Source organism: Lepidothrix coronata, unplaced genomic scaffold (assembly GCF_001604755.1).
Source record: "Lepidothrix coronata isolate B3197 unplaced genomic scaffold, Lepidothrix_coronata-1.0 Scaffold110, whole genome shotgun sequence".
NCBI classification, from domain to species: Eukaryota; Metazoa; Chordata; class Aves; order Passeriformes; family Pipridae; genus Lepidothrix; species Lepidothrix coronata.
The window spans coordinates 89,675-114,168 of NW_016690290.1; the positions used below are offsets into that span (position 1 = coordinate 89,675).

Consider the following 24,494-nt stretch of genomic DNA (forward strand, 5'->3'; position numbering starts at 1 on the left):
CTGAGGTTTTTTTATCTTTCCTCCTCAGGAGCTGATTGACATAAAGATGCTGCAGTGTAAGAGGGTTATAAATGGCAAGTATAGCATTTCTTTTGATAGTACCTGTAAGCAGTCTTTTTTCTAATCAAGAGAAAAGATAATTACTTCTCTGAAGTATTTTTCTAGTGTTACAGTGATGTATCAGAACATACAATCTCTCTGAACTGTGTCTAGGGACTTAAAGTAAGCTTTTGAAGTGCTACCCTAGACCTGTCTGCTGCTCTACAGTTTCCAACTTTTGGTTTCCCTTCTAAAGGAATTTCAGTAGTTCATTTAGTGTTCCTCTGGAAAACCATAAACATTTTTGGAGGACATAGCTAATGTATTAGTAACAAACAGTTTGTTATTCTTTTTAGAGTCCTAGCACAGGGTCCTTCTCTGCCATTGGCTTAGTTTATTACAAGGATTCAGTGAGTTTTCTGTTTGAACTTTTTGACAGGGTCAGGTCACTGGGTGTGCAAGTATTTGCCTCCTAAAATGGAGAGCTGTAATTTTACCTCCTGGAATGGTGTATTTCTCTTTTTCTTAAGAAAAATGGAATCAGTGTTGGAAATCCATTGCTAATGTTTCAGCATTGTGCTTTCTGGCAGCAGGTGAAAGAAACTAGTAGCTGGAATAGACTGGACTTTAAAGTTCTAGTGCATTGTTTAAAATGTTAAAGCTTTCCATTTTATGTGGAAAGACAAAGACTAAAATTGTAATGAACAAATAAGCTTCCTAATCTTCCTCAGTTCTGTATCTACATACTGGCTCCAGCCTCTCTACTGCCTTCATATGCTATTATAATGAAGAGTAAACAGTAAAAAACTCTAGAGGTTGTTTTTGTTGTTGTTTTGTGGTGTTTGCGGGTTTTTTAAAGAAATTTTACATGTGTTTGTGCTAAAATAAAATCTAATTTCCTGAGTAAAACTATTAATATTAGATACGAAGCCTTTTAATTTTTTTTTAAAGTTTGATAATGTCCAGGGAACAAATTTGTTTGGATGGCAGTAGAGACAGTTTCCAATCATGAGGTTTTTTAAATGTTAGCTGTTTGTGACATTATAATATACACACCTCCAAGTGTAATGCAATAAGGAAGCAACACATACAAGGTCTCACTTTTCATCATTTGTTTACTAGCTTGAAGTCCATGGGGTAGACTTGGTTTAACATGATTGTCACCACAAGTTCTTAAAATGATATGCTGAGACCTCCCTGCCTGAGTGGCATAGAAGCAGTTGTTTGCAGTGTCCTTGTTGGAGAATAGAAGTTCACTGCAAGTCTACTCTCTCCTCCTGCCCTTTCCCAAAAATAGTACTATTAGGTTCATTCTGAGTGAGTCATCAGTGGACTTGTTCTGGTGCTGATGTCCAAGGCTGAGGGGTGATTAGGGAGCACTTTGGGAGGGAAACAGCAATGTGCAAGAAATGTACTGCAAGGACATATAGGAGGTAGGGTGCCATTAGTTCTGCTCTTCATGGAAGACTTCTTTGATAGCATTTAATTTATATACAAATTACATAGTCCTATGACTTTTTTTATGTTTACATTTGTATATAATTTTCGTCTGTTTTATCATTTCTCATTTCATGCAGAAGTACTTGAAACGGTGGACTTTGTTGCACCTAATGAAAGAGTTGTTTTCAGAACTTGTGAAAGGGAGAGGCAACGTGTTGTCTTTCAAATGGTAAGAAACCAACTGCAGGTACTCTGCTAACAACATGGTTAAACAAGGCAGTGCTAGTAACATGTTGATCTAAGTCTAAAGCACCTCCCAGTATTGCAGACTGGCAATTTGTTGATGCTTCAGATGGAGTAAACCTTCACACCAAATGTGTTAGAGAGTTTCTGATCTGTTGGTACATATCCAAGGAGATGCTACATTGTAAACTCTCCTTACAGCTGTTTTCAGAAGAGGTGATGAAGATGAATTCTGTGCTCTTTGACAGCAGCTTGTTTTTGTAATAGATATCTTTGATTTTTTTCCAAACATAGATGCCAAAAATAAATTATGTTTGATCACGTTTAAATCTTGTACTGTCCTTTAAAACAGTCTCACTGGAAAGGCTGAAAGAAATAGCATTGTTTAGTATAGATAAGAGAGGATTAATGTGTGCACTAGCATTGCACAAATGGATTAAAGGCTGCTGGAGAGAGAAGGATATTAATTTGCTCTTAGAGACCACTTTGTGTAGGACAGATGATGATGGGATTGGAGGGAAGGAGAAGTGTGGACTGTATTAAATGCTGAAAAGACATTTTTCAGTGGTAATGGTAGCCCTGAAATGGGTTGCTGGAGGCTGTAGAATTATTAGTGAAGCTTCTTAAGAACATGGAAAATAGATATCTTAGTGCTGATGGGCTAAGAACATTTGATATTGCTGTAAGTAAAGGAGGTGGACAGACCTCTTAGAATCCTTTTTTTGCATTACCTTTTGTCATTCGGTAGCTGAGTCTAGTCCATGCTTTAGCTAAATATTTTAACTGTCCAGTGTGCTGTGAGTGGGTCTCTGTCTACACTAAATGTTAGAGTAAATATAGTTGTACACATGTGCAAGTGAGCATTTCCTTTTTTTAATTAATTTGTGATACTTTGTAATTATACATCCTCTTGTTCTACCAACAGGGTTCAGCAGATGCTGAGAGAGCCCTGGCAGTAGCTAAGCTTGTGTAAGTTGTCCATCTCATTTCCACCACGGGTTTATTTGGGATTTTTTGTTCAGAGGAATTACTGTGGAAGACAGGTTTTTATGATTGAGAGGTTAAAAGCTGGTCTTCGTAGAATCAGGAAAAGTTCTGTAGGAGCTGCACAGTGAAGTGTAGCTTCTGAGAAGGCCAGTGGTGTAACGATGTAACTGCAGCTTCTACTTAAAATAATTCTTGCTCAAAGCAGCAGCTGCATAAATTCTGTACTGGTATTGATGGTTTTTTGCTAGTGTGTGTGCCCTTGATCTCCCTAGCATGAAATTTCCCTGGGTATTGCACAGCTACAAGTAAGATCAGTATGCCTGAAAAATGTCTCCTACTGTTTGTGGTTTAAAGCCTCTGATAATGTATTGTGTAGAAATGAAAAGGGGCTCTCAAAAAGGTGTTTTAAAGCCTTAATTTTAAATGGAAGTTTCAGTAGGACTTGCTTTAGCGACAGTGGTGGATTAGTGATGTATATACTTATATATAATATATATACTATATGTACTTAATCATATATAAACATATTTAAGATAAGTACTTGCAGCTTCTGCACAGCATTGGTAATTGAAACCTGTAGAAAGACTGATCTTCAGATCACTGTTAAAATGTATGTATGCAAGTTGTATGTATGCAAGTGAGAAGCTAAAAATTTAGAAATTCAAATAAGAACCACCTTAAGTTCTCATTTAAGCCTTAATGATGATGGAACAAGTTACCTGGAAAGATATCTATTTCCTGATTCTTGTTCTAATGTGCTGAAAAATATTTGTTTCCTTCTTCTTTTTCAGAGAGAGTGATGTGGCTGGTATTGATATCAACATGGGATGCCCAAAAGAATACTCTACTAAGGCAAGTGGATTTTGATTACTCTTAAATAAGCTCTTTCTTTCTTGGAGGTATGGCATACGTGGTCTGTTAAAATAATAAATCTGTTCAGGTGTCACTTAATGAGAAGAAACTGGATGATTACAGTTGCTAAAAATAGCTTTTTGAAATCTTGTCTGTTCCATAAAGTAATGAGAGCAAATTGGTGCCCCGAATTACTGCTTAGTTATTTCGATACAATTCTAGCAAATGTTGCACCAAAGTGTTCACAAATGCTCCTGTATTGTAGATTTTACCACTTTTTCTGTCTTTTATTTCTCCCCCCCCCTTAATATAACATTACACTTTTGTGCTGGTCTGCTATTAGGCAATTTAATTGAGTTGAAAAATGTGTTTGCCTAGTGTGTAACAGTTTCTGTATATTTTCCCAGGGAGGTATGGGAGCAGCACTGCTGTCTGATCCTGACAAAATAGAGTCTGTAAGTATCACCTTGTGGCCTTTGAACTGCTTGGGAAGTATTGTGCACTGTCCTCTACTGGAAGCAAGATTGAGTTGCATAGAAGACAAATTTTTTTGAGCCAATTTTTTTGAGGCCTATATGGTTTTCCATGAATTAAGTAACATGGGTGATACCATCCAGAATGAAAAGGTAATTTGTGAAGCATAAGGTGATGAAAACTGAAAGAAAAAAAATTTCAGAGTGGGAATTGAGAGGAAAATATTGAGCAAGCTAGAACTAAATATTGCAAAAATATTTTTCATGGGAATGAGAGGCAGTTGTAAATATGATTGCTAACAGCTTCCCTTTCCCTCTACAACCATTACATTTTGTTCTGATCTTCAGAAGAGTGGGAAACTCGATGCTCAAAAATTTGGAATTGTTCTTTTCAATTGAAGATGTTAATAGGCAGCAAAATCTTAGGCATTAAAATTACTCTTAGCAAACTGCAGAGGGATAACTGAACTCATAGCCTGCAAAAGGCAACTGAAACTACAGCTCCAGATCAAGCTTACCATGTGATTAAAAATGATTTGGTTCTCACATTGGAATCTTTAATGAGGCTGACACTGAAAACTTCTAAGATTTGCTTATGGTGCTATTGTACAAAAATGTAGTGACGATGTTTGAAAATGATGTCATTTTAGTTTGATTTATATCCAAAAAATACAACTTGAAAATACTAAAGAGAGGAGTTTTTTAGATAATTTTCTTGGATGCTGCTGTTTATTTTGAGAAAACACTACTGAGGAAAGGTTTGAGTAGACAGTGCAAGGTGACAGAAATTGCCAGCTGTTTTAAGTACAAGAACTTGAGTACAGATATAACAGCTCATATCTGTATTGGGAACCTAATAAGAGCAGTAACATTAAACAAAATTCAAGTTCATAGGATAAACCATCCTGAAAGCATTTCTTTGCAGTTCCATCCATTTTACGTAAGAATAACATGCATGATAATATCTGAGAAAAACGGTTGAAAAAGAAGGGTTTTTTCCCAATAACAGTCAAGATCAGCTGGCTTCCACTCCTTTATTTAGAGACCTCTTGGTTACTATATAGTCATACAGTGATTTAAACGTGTATAGGCCATTACCTGGCACTTTTAAGTAAGGTCTGTTGGACTTAAATTCAAGCTATGAAAAGGAGATTCTTTGCATAGCTTGGTTTTTAAATGATTAGACTAACAACCACTCATTTGCCTGATTGTTCCAAGTTTGTTGTAATGAATAAAATGTGCTTTGTGTTAAGCATGGAATTCAGTTTGCTTTCCTTAAGAAGATTCAGTGGTGTAGCTTGAAATTCCCCAAATTTTTTTTCCATTTTGAAGGCTTTCTTATTTTTAAATAAAAATCTCTTTTTAGGGAATACTTACATTTAGTTTTTATGAGAAACTGACAACTGGAATATAAGATGATGGTGAAAACAGTTGCATGAAAATGAAAAACCTTTGCACTTTATTTTGAAATTATTAGTTCACAGGTCACCTCATACTAAAAGCAGTGTTGAAACTCCAGCAGCAATTAATTGCTCTGTAAATTGAAAAAAGTTGAAATTAAAAAAAATGGAAATAGAAATGGCTTAGACTAGAAATAGGTTTTTATATCTGTTGGATAAAATGATATGTTCAATTACAGATTGAATGTGTCTGTCTAGAACGTGAGATTTTTTTATAGAAGAATAGTAAGTAGTGTTACATTGTTCTAATTTCTTTTATCTTCAAGAGAGAAAGGAGGAGAGCTTTAGTAATGTCACTGTTGTGATCACATTTTTGTCTTTTTCTTCCTTTTTCCAGATATTGACTGCCCTTGTTAAAGGAGTTTGTAAACCGGTAACCTGCAAAATCCGCATTTTGCCCTCAGTACGAACCTAAATCATTACGCCGAAGTGTTAAGTTGTTGTTTATTTTGGTGATTTAATATCAGTTATAATATATGCGTTCTCATATGTTGTCATTTTAGGCCTGTTGTTGTGAAATAGTGCTTGGGGTTATAATTTCTGTTTGGAATGCTGTCCCAGCCTAAAGGGTTATCTGACCCGCAAAATGTATGGAGACTGTGATTGTGGGCTTGTCAGATTCCATGATATGCAAGGACACAGAGGCTTTTATCCTCAAAATTTTTCAACTAAGTGATTTTTAAGTCATAGAGATACAAGAGAGTGTAGGACACCACCTCTCGAGCAGCCAGTAGCTGTTGTTAATTCCTATTTTTCAGCCAGGGAAGCCAATAGATGATTATTTTCTGTTTTTTCAGACTAATTTTTTTTTTTCCAAACTGTTTTTCTGTTCTTGCAGTAAGAACAACCAATGGAGTTACAGATTCTTTCTTGTACAGGATGTTTTCCCCGTCTTCCAGAGTTCTTTTACAGCTCATGTAGCTTCCTTACTGGATTTTTTTTTTTTGCAGTTGAATTCCCTACATATTTTTAAACCTCCAAGGGATGATGGGCCTTCTCTTTAATAATGACTGATTATTTTGCCATTGTTTATTTTATTACCTGCTTAGATACTGCGATTGCATATGACCTGAATAGATACTTTGGTAGATGAATGAACTGTACCTGAACCAGCTATTGTTCAGAAATCATTTACACGTGCACTTAAAAAGGTTAGATGAACAACTGAAGCCTGTGGGAAAAGAATAAAAAACCCAGTCTAAGATGATTTTGGTTCTGAAGTACTGAAGTATTAAATCAGAGAACCGGCACCTCTCCTTTTTATTTTCTACAACTATCCTAGAGCCTCTTCTTTTTGTTTCAAGCTGTTTCTGCGTAACATGTCATCCATCAGAACAGCAGGTGAGCTTTTCTCTCTGTGTCCATGCCAGCTTGGAGATGTTACATTTTTCAAAAACTGAATCTGCTATTTTTGGGATGACCTACAGATATTTCTCCAGATTTTGAAAAGAAAATTTATCTTTTTTTCATTCTCCCTTTCCCCAAAGCTGCATAAGACAGGCTAATGCAGCAGTGTGCCACATTTCTTTCTGCCTTTTAAGAGCATCTTACTTCTTTGAAGATAGACTGGGAGCTTCCCCTTTTTCCCACTGGGTCTTTTGATTCATTGGTCATGTATGAATATCATTAGAATTTTTTAGATACTGGTTAACATTTTTAAGACATATATATCTGAGAGGGATGTTTATAGATGTGTGATTGCATGTTATGTTGATTTCAGAAGGTATCCTCTTACTGAAAAGCATTTTAATTACAATTTACAGGGTAGTCATTAGAGAGGACTTGCTAATCAAATGTTCTATATCATTTTCAAATGACAGTCCATAAACTTGCTGGAAAATATTCTTCTGCCACAACACAGAGTATTATGTTACCTGATTTGAGAAAGTTTGCAATCTGTGGTTTCAAGGAGGCATTGATAATGGATTCTTATTTTTGGCGTAGTACGTAGTTCTTGAATCGAAGTATATATTAAATGGTTATGCGTGTTGGGTGTTATTGATGAAATACAGGAATCACATCCCTCTTGAGGAAAGAAAAGACTTCCAGCATTTGTCTGTACAATAATTGCATGATGGTTATTCCTTTTGCTTTGAATTAAAATCTTGTCATTCTGTCTTATCCCTCAGGTTGAAGATACTGTGAATCTGGTGAAGAGAATAGAAAAAACTGGTATTGCTGCCATTGCAGTCCATGGAAGGTAAATTGATTTTAGGCAAGAAATACTTAGATTTTTTAGTTTGTTGATGAACAGAGCACAATATGATATGACTAGAGTATTCTCTACATGCTAGATATAGTACATGGTTCTGATTTCAACCGTTAACTGAATTGGTGTTGTAGAAAATCAGGCCACCAATTAGGGAATTGTACTGCTTGCTGCTGTTTTCTGAAAATTTTTTTCTCAAAGACCAAATAAACCTAAAATTATCTGCATACTCTGTATCTAAAAAATGCTGCTTATCTGGATATGGAATTACAGTAACAATGTCTTAAAATGTGTTTGATAGGAAATAATTTTGCATTTAAAGAAACAGCAGGAAATTATATCGAATATATGAAATAAATAAGTGGAAACAAATATATCCCAATACTCCTTGTGCCATGTCTGCTGTGATTTAGAGATCTACAAATTCCACAGGAAATCTTTGGTCTTGTCTTTCTTTTGTTTGTTGGACAGAAATAAGGAGGAGAGGCCTCAGCACCCTGTCCACTGTGATGTGATCAAGGCCATATGTGAAGCCGTCTCCATTCCAGTAATAGCAAAGTAAGTTGGACAAAGTAGCTCATTATGTCCAGATGCCGGTACCTAACTTAAGATTTGCAAGTGCAGGAGAAAGGTCCGTGATTAATTAAAGGTGTTGTTAATTTTTAGTGGAGGATCTCATGACTTCATCAAAGAATATATGGACATAGAGACCTTCCAGAAAGCAACAGCTGCCTCATCAGTAATGATAGCTCGTGCTGCCATGTGGAACCCATCTATCTTCAGAAAAGAGGGGTTTTTCCCCTTGAAGGATGTCATGCAAGATTACCTTAAATATGTACGAGTTTTTTTAAGATCTCACTTGTTGTTAAAATTGTTTAGAATTGTTAATCCAAATCTTCCTAGAGTGTCTTAACTCCTTGTCGTTTCAAAGACTTAGTTTGGGGATGTTTTAACTTAATGCATATGACATGAGTCTTTCAGATCAACCACTGCTTCTTCTGTTTGACTTTGTTCAGAAAACAAAAGTTCAGAAATCGGTATTCAGTTTTTCTTGATCATTCTTTTCTTCCGTACCATGCTTTTTAGCCCTAGTTTTTTGGGAACATTTATGACATTTACAAGGGTATCTAAAAATGTCTAGAAATTTAAAAATATGTAGACCAGCTCTTTTGAAGTTACAAATGTACAAATTGAACAGATTATTATATACAGCATACAGTATTGAACAGAAAAGTGAAGGAATATGAAATAGTTTCTGCTAGATTCATTTTTAGAAATTAATTACTTTTCACAAATATTGTCAATAATTATTCACAGCAAGGAAGCAAAGGGAATGATTTGCCAATAAAGTAATGCTGTATTGTAGTACTGTAGCTCTCTTAGCTGAGTCACCTGGTATATAAAGTTTTATCTGTTATTCAAAAGACACTATTTTAAGGATGTAATAGGAAATTAATCAGAAATCTGTAGCTTCGATCATGTCATTAATTCAAAATGATTTGGTTTTTAAAAATTCGAACTTGCCATTTACCAGTTACTTACTAAAATAACAGTGCATTGCTAGTTGGTGACGTAAACTGGTCAGCTCTTTCTTCATGAGTATATGAATAAGTTGAATTTTGGTTCATGAAGTCATGCCAAAATAATCAGATTATAGTCACATTCATAGTGGTGTTGAATATGTTATCGAGGAAACTGCGTTATGATTTGCCTTTCAAAAATGATTTTGAAAGTTATCAAGAGACATAAGCAAAATATAAGATAAATTTGTTAGGTGTGTTTTTAAATGCTCTGTGTCTCTCCTTCAGGCAGTGAGATACGATAATCACTATACCAACACAAAATACTGTTTGTGTCAGATGTTAAGAGAACAGTTGGAAACTGCTCAGGGTAAGAAGCTACATGCTGCACAGTCCACACAGGAGATCTGGTAAGCTTGTGCTTCAAACACAGGAATTATACTCTCTGTTAAACCTGCACATCACTTCTCTGTCTGTAGCACTGCCTGGCATTTCATACCTTCAGAAGTTGCAAACCCCCCAAAAATGTACAAACAAAAAAAATCCAGTTAGTAAGATGTGAAATAACACAGTAAATTTGCCAGGTTTCCTTCATGCTCAGATTTTAAATCTTTAACCCTGAAATATTCAACTAATTTCAACTAAAATACTAATTTGATTGGTGCTTCATTGAGTGACAGGCATTTATTCAATATTTACATTAACTGATCAAGAAAAGTTTCAGCATTCTCTAGTGTCAGTCTGGAGGTTAATAGTGTGGAGCTTGTCTCCTTCCAAGGATATTTATTGGTTTTAATTTTGCCTCTTGCATGTGGGGTTTTTAATGTTACTGGAATATTTACAGCCACATGTCTATTTTAAATGAACACTTAGAGATAAACTCAAAATAATGTATGAGGGTTGTCTGTGTGGTACTTCAAGGTATTTCTTTTGTGCTGCTTTTCATACCTGGAATATATTAATGAATAATGACAGCTTTTTTGAGGAAATATAGTAGCTTTAATGAATCTTGTCATCCTGGACATCTGAAACAGTCTGGATGAAATTTCTCAAAGGGGAGGACAGAAAAGGAAGAAGGAAAGCTTTGTGAGAAACCATAAAATAAGCATGGAATTAAAGAATTCACACAGAATTAGGGGAATTCAGGTTTGGAACCATCCCAAACCGAACCATCCCAAAATAAAGGTGTGAGCTTGCATGTGTGATATCCATGTAGTGTGATATAATTATACTTCTGATGGAATGGAGGGGAAGAGACTCCTTGTTCTTGTAAACAGTCTGAAACTGTTTGATATCTTACGTGTATGAAAATGGATAGAAATGTTGAAAGCTTGAAATATTTTGTAAACGAATTTATTGTTTTCTCGCAAACCCTAGTCAGCATTCTTTTCATGTTCAAAATTAGTGGAAATGACTGCAATCTTTTTGCCAGTTTATTGCCTTTTACCAGTTTTGGCTTTCTATAAATACTTCTGTCCGTGATTATTACATTTCAATACAATGAAGGGAATTTGTATTTCATATATAAAAGGAGCTATCCTTCATTAGTCATAAAGGAGCAGTGGAATCCAGGAACAACTTTTAAACTTTGCAAGTTACTTTTCACTTTGGCAATGTAAAGAGTTGAAAACTTTTTAGTATGGTAACACACTATTTTGATTGTAGATTTCCAATTTGAAAAAAAGACATATAATATAGATTGAAACTGAAACAATCTTTTACAACTTCACATAATTCCTAGCCAACAGGGTAGTGCATGAACAGTAGTTCATAGTATGTAAAGAAAAGAAATTGTAGAGTGAGAGTCAAGCCTTTAAACAGGTAATTAGAGGTGTCACAGTTTATACACATAAACACTGGGTAGAGATCTAGTGTAAAACTTTTGGGTTTATGTGCTGTGCCTGACAATTCTTTAGGAGCTGCCAGAATTGAACTTTGTCAGTTTTTGTACATGTAAGACAATACCAACTTCAAACTTGGCTTAAGCAGTGTGCACGAGAGGGGCATAGACACTTGAAAATTTTTGAAACTGCTTTCTGTCAGCAGACTCGGTCCTTTAAGCCCTGTTCTGAATAGCCTGTTTCATGACCAGGTAACTGAAGAACATTCTGTTACTTAAAATGCACCTGTGCATCTTCAGACAAAAATGGTACTCTCTCCTGGTGGTGAGGGCACGTTACAGCCATGCGAGGTTTAACCTCAGTACTGAATGCAAGAGAACAGGGGCTGCATTTTGGACTAAACATTTACATACCAGTACATAATAAATTGCCTTCTCTTAGAAGTGTAAGTTGACATTGTTCAGCTTCTTTGCTTTTCCTCTTGGAGCGTTGGAGATGGCTTTGTGGCCAGCATTCATTTTACCATTGAACAGCCCCATACCAAAGAGGATTCTCATAACAGTCAGAAAGTAAAAGTTTTCTTGTGCTGCAGGTTTTATTGCTGTTATTATCTGCAGAAAATTAATAGTCTCAGTTTTACAAAGTAGATCCAGCTTGCCCTGGATCTGAAATTTAAAAGGACTTGAGAATCCTACCTTTGACTCAAATCCTGATGGCTTCTTCCCTTATATTTACACTTGTGAATAATATTCTGATGCCAGAAATGTGAGATTTTGAGGGGTTTGGATGTTATAGTGTTTATTGCTTATGGTATTTTTAAATACTATAATTAGAAAAAGCATCTCTTTCCTACTTCTTGCTCATATTGCCCTTGTGGAGCTGATCCACCAGGAGTCACACGGAGATGTTTTTTGCCAGTTCATCCACCTGCAAGTTACTGATTGAGCTAATAACTTGGACGTTGCAAGACCTGTATTTCCGATTGATTCTGCCTGGACTTTCAGGCTGCAAATTGCATATGTAGTGCTGGTATCACAACAGTGTCTGATAAGAATTGAAAGAGAAACTATATAATGTCACTTTGTAGAATATAGCCACGCTTTCATTTGATTCTCCATACACATATACTCTCTTTAATCACAATTGATTTCTGTATTTATTTTTCTCTACCATAATGTGATATACAAAAATTCATAAACTGATCTCTAATACGAAGGAATTCTGTTTGAATAGTGAAGTCTTTGAAATGGGTGACTTCTATGAAGAAACAAGAGCTATTTTTGAAGCAAAGAAAATGTCTTTAGAAACTGAGACGCAAGATGAAGATGACCAAGTAGATGATCCAGATGTAATAAAAATGGCTGTTAGATTTGACAAGTAAGCACACAAATTAAGTTTTTCGCTATCTTGCATCTGTGAGTAGCAACTGTGAGTTTGACAGTGCCTGACAGTTTTTGAAAATAGTAATTTGCAAACCAGCACTTACCGAGTGAGTTTTTATGAGGCAATACGTGTACATCATTACATAATCATCACTCTTCCTGTGCAATTTGGCTGTTGTAAGATGTTCTTTAGTTCCAGGCTTACTGTTACTTGAGTTATCTAATGAGGAAGCAGCATTTTTCTCATAATTTGAGCTGTAAAGTTAAACCTCAAATAACTGGTAGAAGTAATATAATAAGCAGCACTGTCTGTTTTAAAATAGAACTTTGTGCACAGTTGTTGACCACGAATTTTTGTGTCTAGGCGAGAATATCCACCACAGATTACTCCAAAAATGTATCTTCTGGAATGGTGTAGGAAAGAAAAGCATCCTCAGCCTGTTTATGAAACTGTGAGTCAATGAAGAAACTCAAAATTCCCTCTGCCTTGTCTATGAAATTAGGTATTTTAGGACTCAAGGTAGTGAGGAAATTCTGCTTCCCAGTCTGGCATAGCTCTTTGAGGAAGCAGCTTCAGAAAAGTTAACACTCATAGGTATGAAAATAGTAGCTTATTTTATTAGAAAATAAAAAAAGTCAGACCTTCCATCTGGTTTTGATTCACGTGTGAAAGAAGTTGCTGTGACTACAGGTCATTATATAGAAGCCGATGACTGACTTTCTTTTACTACTTCTGTGAAGTAAAGAATTTAGACTTGGAATGTTTTCTCTGTTGTTGCACATGTTATGGGTAGGAACTGTATGGGACAGGAGCAACTTTTTTGTTAGATGGAGGCATTATTTGATTATTTTTTATTTTTGCAAAGCAAAATATTTGCATTTTGGACAATTTCTTCTTATATTTTACTGTTAAATATGCAAGATTAAATTTGTGGTGTGAATTACAGTAATTTTAAAGCTGTTACTTGTTGTTCTTGTCTCTACACTTATCAAAGAATCTTGATGATGTTGTTTCTTCTGTAAATGACATGACTGCTTTTTGATACCCCCCTCCCTTTTAATTTTTTTTTCCCACAGGTTCAAAGACCATTGGATAGATTATTCTGTTCAGTAGTGACAGTAGCTGAGCGAAAATACCGATCAACTCTATGGTAAGCTGTCCTTAATGGTTTTTCCAGCTGGATTTTTGTTTCTGAAATGTTGCTTAAAATACTTGCAATATTAAAAAACTTGCAATAAAAGGGCACTCCGCTCTATTCCAGTTGACTTTGATATAGGTCAACTAAAAACTATGTTCTAAAGCTACCTCTAGGAGGGAGAAAGGTTTAAAAATTTCTGAGAATTGACTGTGACGAGAGGAAGTAAGCATTAGCATAATCAAGTAAATGGTTACCAATTTTAATTCACTTTGTGTGTTAGTCCACAAGTTCTATTGGAAGGGGTGCAAATAGGTGACACAGTTCAGTTCTGTATGTGTTGAGTTCAGAAACTAACCAAAGGAGGCAGAGGGGAATGTTTAGGGGGAAGTGTCTTCAGCCACCACAGCAGATCCATTCCCAAAAAGAAATCAGGATTAAGTGTCTACACATAGTGAAGGAGAGGACAGTGCAGTGGCTTCTTGGGGATCACAGTTCATTAGCAGTTACATCCAGGGCTGCTCTAATGTTTCACAACGCTATCTTGTACAATCATCCATTAATACTGGAGTTGACTGCACATTGAACATTTTAAAGAGGACAAATGCACACAGCAATTGCTGCCTTGCAACCTTTCTGCTCAGAGACTTTAGGAAATTAAGCTCAGCTGATATGAAACTTTGAGAAGAAAATGTTTTCAAATACTGAATCTCACAAATGGGTGATCTGCAGTACCTCCCAAAAATGATAGAATTTTTATTATTATGGGACAGTTCCTACTTTTGTCAGCGTCAATGAACTTGTTTGCCTGCCAGAGTATATTTAAGCCTGAGTCTCTTTCAGGAAAAGTGATCCTTCATAACTCAGTTAGTTTTGTTTAGCGATCAGATTTGTAAAAGTTAACTTTCTGAGGATTTCTGACCACTTGGGCCAAACACACATTGACTTTGTACCTTTGAAATGAAGAGTGTTTGAGGCACAAGACCTGATAGAAACAAATTTTCAAGGAATATTACATCAGGAGTGATGCATCAACACTTGATACCTAGCAAGATTCAAATAATTTCTGGAACTGACCTATTTTGTTCTTCTGCTATGAGATGACTACAAATGCTCTTTGTTTATGATGTTGCATCAGAGACAGGAAATTCTCTTGGCAGTGTAGAGACTTCAGTTTCTTCTTTTACCTGTGCTCTGTCTGCTTGCTCTTCAGGGACAAGTCCAAGAAACTAGCAGAACAGGCTGCAGCTATTGTCTGTCTGAGAACACTGGGTGTCCCAGAGGGAAAGCTGTGTGAGGGAGAAAATCACCTGATTAACAAACGCAAGAGGGAAGACCAGGAGCGCTTGAATAACAAAGACCATGGAGAAGATCTTGCTGAACCTTCCCATAAAAAAGCTAATTTTATTGAAGAAACTTCTGACAGGAATGTGCCTAAGATGCCACGATAGCATGGAAATTAGAGGTTTCATGCCTATGCAGCTACAGATTATCTCCTATTTGTATATCTTGTTGTTCACATTTCATTTGGATTCTCTCAGAGACAGATGAATTCCCCAGGTATGAAAAATGCCAATGGGATGTTTACTGTTCACCACTCACTATGTCCCTATGGTGCCTTTCAGACAGGATAAATTAGGAACTTGATTTTAAAGAACATGGAGAAGATTATCCCTATTAATAAATTTTTTTCAAATATCAGGTATTTTCAAAGCAATTTTGTCATTGCTTTTATTACTTGTTTTTAAGAAATCTATGGTGTGCTGGTAAGTGATGTATTAATATTAATATATCATCTGTAAGCAGATGGATTCCTTATGCAACTGTGTAGTTAGAAAAATTAATGTAGGAAAATTATGAGTTTTATGCATGCCTTGCAAGCTTTGTTTACGCCCATCAGGTATCAAGAAAAAGTTTTTGCAGAGAGAAGGACTTAACAATTGTAACACTAAGCATTAAAATAACATTCTTCTTTCATAGTTTCAACTACATTTTTCTCTTCAGAAACATGACAATAGAATTAACCATCCTTTCCTGGTCTTAAGTATTACAATTATGTCTTTCCAGTGGGGAATTGAAGCCAGTCTGGTAGCCATGAATTTGTTGAATGAAGGCACTTTCAGATGTTTTATTCTTTCGAACTTGAAAGTCCTCATAAATGTCTGCAAGTATATTACTTGCAATAATGGGAATCCAAATATGGCCTTTTATGTTCCTGAAATGTGACCTTGTTTGTCTCAGTAATTAGCTGTTGGTGATACTGGTGGTCTCAATCAAAGATACATTTTCTCTTCTTCATTTTCCATCATCACAACTTCCTATTAAAGTAAACTATAAGTACATGCCATATGCCAAGAGAGGATACAGACCCAGTCTGATTCACAGCAATCCAGCTGAGCTTGTCTAATTTTAATTAGAGTTCTGAATCCCCAAAAGAATGCCAGAAGAATTCAGGGATTTCATTTACTAACGGTTTATTTAAACAGTGGTTTAATTTCCCTTAACAGCATGAGAGCTCGTGAGATTATCAGTTCTGTTCTGAAAACAAAATGACAGGAATATATCATGCCATGATCCCTAAAGTACTTTGCATAAAAATGTACAAAATATAATTCATTTGGATGTTGTTCAGAAATACTCTTCCTATATAAAATTTTGAATCTTTTCCTCAAGTGATAGTGCTGACACTAAACCATTCTTTGAAAAAGGAAGAACAGTATCTCACCAGTTCAGAGCTGTGAAATTAAAAATTGTGTATTCAGAGATAAAATGTCTGCTGTTCACATCAGAGTAATGTATAGTAAATATATGCAGTCTAAGAAGAAAGCTTTTCATGTTCATTTTGGACATTGCAGTAAGTGCAGTTAAATACACTTACATTTGATATAACTTAAGTGCTACTCCAAAGCAGCAAAAGAATTTGCAGTATTAATCAGAAATTTCAGAAGTAGCAATTTTTCTATTGTGAGTTCTATCTGGGTATCTTGTTTTTGTCAGAACTGTTTGGGGCCATCAAAATAGAGAAAAAGTAGTTGTTAGGTCCTGTTAGCAGTGTGACTTGCAAGGTCTAATCTAATAGAATCATAGAATGTTTGGGTGTAGAAAGGACCTCTGAAGATCATCTGGTCCAAACCCCATGCTCAAAGAAGAGTGAACTGGAGCAAGTTTCCCAGGACTGTGTCTAACTGGGTTTCACGCATTTTCCAGGACTGCGATTCCACAACCTCTCTTGGCAACCTGTTCTGGTGTTTGAGCACCCTTATGATAAACAGAAGTGGGGGTTCTTTTTCTTCTTCTGCATAGAATATCCTTTATTTCAATTTGTGCCCACTGCCTCTTGTCCTGTCACTTAGAACCACTGAGGAAAGTACAGCTTCTCCAGTCCCCTCATCAGGTATTTTTTATCACTTAGAAGAATCTGGCTTTGTCTCTTGTCATCATTGGCTGTCTAAAATGCAAATTGAATCTTTGGATATTATAGGTGATGGTGTCTAAATACAGTGTAGACTTGTATGGCAGCAATTACTGTGGATTGGTGGAAGTTAAAATGAACTGGGAGCCAAGGCCCTCATAACAGTACTTGTACCTTTTTTTTTTCTCCTCATATTTTGTCACATGATCCAAATACTCATCCTCCTGCCTCCTTAGTGAGGTACAGCCTACGTAGACTTTTTGTATTGTTTCCTTCCAGCAAGTGACTTAATGCAGTTCAGAGCACAGGATTATGGCAAGAGCCAGGTGTTCCAGTGGTGCTTGAGAATGTGGAAATCTTTGGTTTATTTGAACAGCTGAGCAGATTTCTGCAGCATGCTGTCAAAAATTCACATGAAACTGTAGTTGAAGTTTGATACCTAAACAAAGGTTGTACGAGTACCCAGCATGTAGGTGCTTTACCGGCAAACCGGGGCTTGGTTGATGGAGAGAGCTGGATAACACTGGCTACGTAGTTCACTATGAGCTGAAACAAATGCTGTGTTAACACAAGTCTGCAAAGTGTATATATTGTATTTATGTTAAATCAAATGGGTGCTAAAATCTGAGAGGATGTTTCTGTTTTCTAATAAGTGCATGTTTTCAGATCCTTCCTGAAATTATTACGTGGTTGCCAATGTGTAGGTCACTGCACTGGTTGTACACATTAATGGAGTTGTCTGTGCTGTAGTTATGGATAGGACAAACAGAGCCTGTAAAAGTGAGAGTGAGGAGTCACTCTGTTGGGATGAGCTTTCAATGCTAAATATAAGAGGACTGTAAATTCTGGCAAGTGGCTAGAAAGCATAACATGCTTGACACTCTTTATGGATCTCAAAAAGAACCAAAGAAAAGTTGCAATTGTATATATGTCTATGTGCATGTCAGAATGTTGTGATTTAATGACTTTCTGTTACATACTTTCATTCCTCTTAAATATGTTACAACTAATGTGTGGTGATTTATCCTACTTCGATAATTCAATTCACCCTAACCAGATAGAATAATTGTATTTATCATTATGTTCCCTTTTCAGCACTGATTTTAAAGTAATTACTTCAGTGACCAGTGCTTTTCTTCTAGAAATTGTTCTATTCACATTACTTTTAAAGAGCAAACAACACTGGTGACTCGGTATTAGTTTCTCCCGTGCTTCTGTTCTCTGCTGTACTTACCATAAACAGAAGGTGGCAGGTTTTTTTTTTCTTCCCAAAAATATGCTGACTTCTGCAGTATTTAGTGATCCAGCCATTGCACTTCTGCATTCTTGCATAGGGTGGCAATTGAGACCACAGTTGGGTTGGAGGATATTTAGCCTCACTTTTCAGAATTTTTTTCTCAGTTTTAATGTGGTGTGAATATGGTACTTGGTCAATACTGATCAGAGCTGTGCTCTATTTTAAGTATTTGCTTAGTGAAAATGTTTCACTATTAATCGTATGGAACTCAGTGACACAACTGGTTTCTTCTTTCCCAGGGCTACTGTCAGTGAACAAAAAAGCAGTTTTATTTTTTACTTGATCTTGATGCTGCAGAAAGTATTTGTAATGATACCTGCCAAAGTATGGTCTGTGGCTGTTGACAGAACTGTAGCTTGTCCTCCCTTTAGCCTACATGTACTCTGATTACTAGAAACCTGAATGGGAAGGCAGAGATATTTTTACTAGCCTTTAGCGTGGATGCACTCACTGTGGGGCTACCTCCAGGGCCTTGCTGGTTGGAATGCTTTTTGGAATGTCCTGGGCTCTGAGCCCAACCCCGCCCTGGAATGTGAGGTTAAATGTTGGCGGTTCAAATACAGAGTTTGAATATCAAAATCCTAGAGTTCCCCAGTACTGCAGTTTCAGAAACTGGCAAGTGAACCACATGTCAGCTCAGCTGCTCGCTGATTCAAAGGATGAGCATGCCTTGGGCTGCTGGGGAAGGAGGGGGAGGTAGGACGTTGTGTGGTTTGGTTTGGTTTTTACTTGCCCGTTATGACCCGCAGAAAACATTCTTTTCGAACATGTCAACTGGCAAGATTGCAAGAGGTCCCAAACAGGTGTTAGCTAGAAAAACATCTTAATTCACAAAAGCATTTTATTCCTACTTCTTTAATCAAACCTAGGAGCTCAGCATAATGGGAACTGTTGCTTTATTAAACAGGAATCTGCTTATATTTGGACTCTGAGTCAAGATGTGATGTCAGTGAGATGGCCTGGAAGGCTTAAGTTCCATCTGTACCACAGTGCAGGAGGCCAATGTTTGAGGCTTTTATTCAGAGTTGCTGATGACAAAGCTGATGAAAAACATTAAAAGCTAAACATGAAAAGTAAGTCTTTGGTGAGGAGGGAGTGCCTTGTGTATTGTTAAACAACAGTTGCCTAGGTCAGTTAAGGAGAAGAATTGCTGAGCTCCAGAGGGAGTCTAGTTCAATCATCCGTGCTCAAAGGAGCACTAACCTCAGTGGCTTTTATGAGAGAGGCTTAAAAATATACATCACTTGTGGTGTTCACTTAGCTCCCACTTGAAACTGTTGCAGGAGTTAATGTGAATCTGCTGTTAAATATCTATTAGTTAAATAAATAAATACTTTTCCCTTGCCCTGGCATGGTGGAAGAGTCTCTGTTTTTCATTTTTAGAAAATCATTGTCTGAGAGAGATCCTCTTGTGAGAGTTTACAGAGTAAAGAGAGAGTTTACAGAGTTTAGAGAGTAGTACAAATCTGACACTTTACTCATTTTAACTTATTTTTCCTTGATAAGCTCCATACATTTTTTAATGCGTATGTCATTGTGAAAAATGAAATTAATATAATCTATGTATGAGTGACCATGGATTTTTTTATTAGTATTCTATTGCATAGAGCTGACAGAACTGGATTTGAATACAGATCTTCAACTTTTTAGCTATTTTAAAACTATGTAAACATGCTACCTTTCCTAGTCCTGTTTTCCATTGCTTTGCAAACTTATCTATGCAGTGTTAGGCTGCTGCATGTGCCATGCATGCCCGTGTACTTGCCACTGTCTGTGCACAGGTGTCAGCAAGGATTGTTAGCAGTTGGTCAGAGAGCTTTATGTCAGACTTCTTAAACAGAAACTGATAAAGTGGTTTCCCTCATTGTGGTCTGAGAAAAGTGAGAGTTACAAAGATACTAAAATAAAAGCTAGTACATTTTTACCTTTTTTAATTTCCAGTGTTGGAAAAGATTATCTTTTTGAGGTAAAAAAAAAAAAAATCAGGCTCTAATCATATTTCGTTGGGAAGCTTCTTGGTGACTTACATGGTTTGATCGAGTGTATGCTTATTTACTTAGAAAATTAGCTACTGCATTTTTCTTTAAGTTTCTCTTGTATCAAAAACTTTGTTGTTGTTGTAGTTTACTGTTTTATTAGCTCTCTGAATCGTTATAAAATTTAAGGTGAATTCCCTGGCCATCTGCATATCTGTTCTATATAGAAATCTCAGGCAACAAAAAATTTAATAGCTGAAACCATTGTCATTGTTTTCTTCTGTGCTGAAATAGAGCCAAATCCTGAACACCAGGCAGAACATAAGTAAACATGTCTAAGAAGTGGTACCTATATGAACCACAAAACCCATGAGATCTGAAGATCACTATGAGACAGTTTCACTCAAGCAGAAGTGTGCATTTATTTCCCCTGTATGGCATACAAAAGAGGTTTTTGTAAGGATTTGGGTTTTTTTCAGAAGTTAATTGAACATTAGGTGTTCAGATCCTTAGATGGGAATGAATGGAAGATGGAGTGTTCACAAGGGCATCAGAATGATATGATTTCAGAGAGGTGGAATATTGAGACTGCAGGATTAAACCAGTAAATCACTGTACAGTTAGTTACAGATGCCTACCTATCATATAAGTGGCATGGTAATTCTAGTTTACTGTGTCGCCCTGTGACATTCTCTTATTACAACTAATAGCAGCTTTCATATTTTGTTCTGCTTGAACATGGAAAACAGTTGTAGTTCTTAGAAAGTTTATAGCCTCTAGGCTGCAGAAATATTGCATTGTGAATACTGAATTAATAGTGATTTAATAAATTACCTTCTCTCCCATTAAGTTTTATCAGCATGGCAAATGTTGCAGTGTAGGCTGTAAAATCAGTTTGCTCACTAGTATGGGTGACGTGCAAGACTAGGCAGCATGACTTGAGAATGTGCATGTCCTATAATGACAGCAATGCTGGGTTAAGGGATAAATAGAGAGGAAAAAAAAAAGAAAACTAGTCACTAATGTCTTCCTGTACAGTAGTACTGGCACAGTACTTTACCTGTAGATTCAGCATTTACCCATTTTCATGTTCATATTCAGTATTGTAACTCTTGGGAGTCTGTAGGAGGATTCTCAATTCTTTGTTAGAGACAAAATATGTAACACAGCATTTATTTAAAATGATGCCTTATGCCACGGAGGCAAACACAGCTCAAAGTATGACAGGGGATAGAGTTTCCATTTAATTTTATAGAGAAACGCACTGAAGACAAACAGATTTGATCCACCTCCACTTTGTTATTTTCTTCATACTTCTTAATTAAAAAAACAAAAGGTAATTTAGATGAAAAGGAGATTTTACAGAAAGGGTTGATGTATTGTCATGAAAGGAAGAGCTAACCTCATCCTGTTAGAAAACCTCACATCTTCACCTATCACTGCCTCGTTCCCATTGTGTACTATTTTCCTCTCAGCCCAGCCTGTGAATTCACTGGGTCACCTGTTCGGAGAGAACATTTCACCCACACAGTTCACTCTTCTCACTTCCCCTATACTTTAGAACCCCACATGCACACTGCCATTGTACTGACATGGATCCTAAACTCACAGAAAACAACTAACTCTATTTCTTCTTGCATTGCTCTAGCAGTCTGCACTCACAATAATACCTATGCAGATATTAAGGATGTTTTAAATAAAGTAGAATGAGCTGCTGGGTACATTCCAGTTCTTAGCATGAAACATCCTGTTGACAACCGCAGCACAAACACCAGTGGCAGAAAAAGAAGAGGGCAATTAAAATACTTTTTAGTCCTTTCAAGTACAGTATCTCCAGATCAAGACTTGGGGTCAGTGATAAGGGCATCTGTGGAGTTCGTACTGTTACTGTTTGTGATGTAGCTGATCTCCTAAAATTTTCATTCTTTGACGTTTCTGTGCAAATTATCACAGAAGTTAGTGTGATGAGAAGATCCCAACCAATACATGCAGTTATCTCTTATGCTTCCTTGTGATTGAAGAAATGGAACTGGGAAATATCTGGCATATTTCTATCCAGTATACTTCCCATTTATTGACTGCTCGGTATTTTGCAGACAAGTTGATAAGGTTTGCATAACTATTAAATTTATTCTGTTAATTTGTATAGATTATTTAATGAACAATATACAGTATTGAGCTCTGTCAACAACTTGAAATACACCCCCAGTGCATGGTGAACTGCTGTAGTTTAACATAAAACTAGCATCAAGAGGATCTTCCTTGATAAGTGAGGAAGTGGCATGATCTGTCATTAGTTTCCTTCTAACGAGAAACAGGTATCTTCAACCACATCTTTAGACTCCCACGCCACTGTGGAGATCAAGATGTTAAGCTTGGTTTATTTTAAAGGTCATCCCATGAGATCTCACACACAATTTCTAAGCTATAAACAAAACATAACTCCACAAAAGGAAAATGCAGATTATCAAAAGTGAGTGAAACTTAACACAGTGTCTAAAAATAGATTCTGGCATTACTTTTCTGACTAACATCAGCAGTTATGCACAGGTTTGGGGTTTTTTGGTTGATCCGGATGAAATTCAGGTCTGTGTGGAATATAATTTTATTATCTGTATTGTAGCAAAATCCAAAATAGGCAAAGTGTTAAGATTGTATGGAGCATCTGCTATGAAGAATTAACCATCTAAGAGAACAAAGCTGAACAGTAGAACAGGATATAACCATACAAAGGGTAAAAGGCAGGGAGGAGCACAAAGCTGACTGACCCATTTTTCACAAGAATAGAGGAGAACTGGAGTACATATTTTTATGCTTTTTGTGCTCTCTGTGAGAGATAAGGATGGATGTGGTAAAGAAGGAAGAAGCTCAAAGTGGATTCGTGTTATAATCAAGACATGAGAGAAAGAAAAACTATGCAAAGCAGCTTAAAGAATGTGTTGTGGATGAACTGGTGAGACAAAAGTTAAAATAGTCGGGGATCTGGAATTGGTGTTACATAAAGGGATATAAATGTCAGAGTAAATGATTTACTATCTCCGTGAGTGCTTTTATTGGTGATTTAGATATGGTTCTGAGATCTTGGATGATGTCCTGAATTCAGATCTGCCCACTACAAATATGGGAAGTAGCGATATACTTTCTTAGATGTGATTGTTGACAGGAGATTGTTTAAAATGAAGATCAGCATTGTTTCAAGTTTTCACTAGTTGACTATGAAGCTTTAGTCCGAATTACTTATAAAGGATGAAATGCTGATTGAATTAGATGGATTAAAGTAACATACTTCGGATCTAAGTTCTCACAAACCTAAAAGCTATTTAGTCAAGGAATTTTACCTCAAGCTCTTTTCTGTTTGAAATTTTTAATTTGTGTGCCTAAGAAGGAGCTGATATCCAGTATTCCTGGTGACTGCATGAAATTTTTCATCAAATGTATTATATTTATTTGAGATGGGATGTGAGCTAAAGAATGCTGAAAAGGGGTATTGAATGACCATCAGTTAAGGAAGTTGCTGCCTGTTCTTGAGTCTCATCGGTGTATTGGAATGACACTGTGTTCAAACTATGTTGTCAGTATATTCTTGGCACTAATTATTCTTGAAACAAATAACACACATTTCTCAGAGACATGCAAAGCTACTGAATAAACTACTGTAGCATTGAATTCAAACATGTTAAATGCTTTCTTTCTTGAAAGGAATAGTGTGGAGATAACTAAGGCAAGGGACTGTGAAAGCTGACTTGATGTCTATTCTGAGCTCTTTCATTGAGCTATTCTCACTCACCAGTAATTTCACCCCATTACAATTCCATATCCTCTGTTAGCATAGACACCAGTGTGTGTTTTCAAGGCTCACATGATACCTGTGGTTCCAACCAAGGTATCAAGTCGTTGCCTCCTGCTTCTTGTTGCAATCTCTTTCACTTGTTGCCTCCTCCCTTTTGCCAGCACAGACGCTTGTGGTTGCTTTTATTTTGCAGCTGAATCAATTCCCTGATGTGATTCACTTTGGTACCACAAAAGTGTTAGTGATGGCACAACAGCAAAGATGACACCTTGGTGAGAAAGAGTACCTGGGAACTGAAAGCGCCTAAGGAGTGAAAATGGGAACTGCTTCAGTCAATATTTATCACCTAGGAAAGGTCAGTACAGCCACAGCCTCATTAGTTTCAGGCCCAGAGAAGTACTTCCTGGCAGTCTAACCTTTGCATTTATGGATCTTGT

The 24,494-nt window shown here is 36.5% G+C and overlaps 1 protein-coding gene across 5 annotated transcripts in view; it reads left to right on the forward strand.

The window, feature by feature from the left end:
• Positions 1-24,494, forward strand: part of DUS2 (dihydrouridine synthase 2) — a 36,003-nt gene that overhangs the window by 1,878 nt on the left and 9,631 nt on the right. For 4 of the 5 annotated variants that reach the window (XM_017824447.1, XM_017824444.1, XM_017824449.1 and 1 more), the window contains exons 3-16: positions 29-74; positions 1,617-1,708; positions 2,648-2,691; positions 3,501-3,561; positions 3,969-4,016; positions 5,832-5,897; positions 7,624-7,694; positions 8,175-8,261; positions 8,370-8,538; positions 9,512-9,633; positions 12,298-12,441; positions 12,811-12,898; positions 13,524-13,597; positions 14,796-15,299. In XM_017824447.1, the coding sequence (XP_017679936.1) occupies positions 29-74; positions 1,617-1,708; positions 2,648-2,691; positions 3,501-3,561; positions 3,969-4,016; positions 5,832-5,897; positions 7,624-7,694; positions 8,175-8,261; positions 8,370-8,538; positions 9,512-9,633; positions 12,298-12,441; positions 12,811-12,898; positions 13,524-13,597; positions 14,796-15,033 (1,350 nt within the window). In that variant the 3' untranslated portion in view covers positions 15,034-15,299. Of the gene's footprint in view, positions 1-28; positions 75-1,616; positions 1,709-2,647; positions 2,692-3,500; positions 3,562-3,968; positions 4,017-5,831; positions 5,898-7,623; positions 7,695-8,174; positions 8,262-8,369; positions 8,539-9,511; positions 9,634-12,297; positions 12,442-12,810; positions 12,899-13,523; positions 13,598-14,795; positions 15,300-24,494 lie in introns of those variants that run through there. The other variant, XM_017824448.1, reaches the window with a different exon arrangement.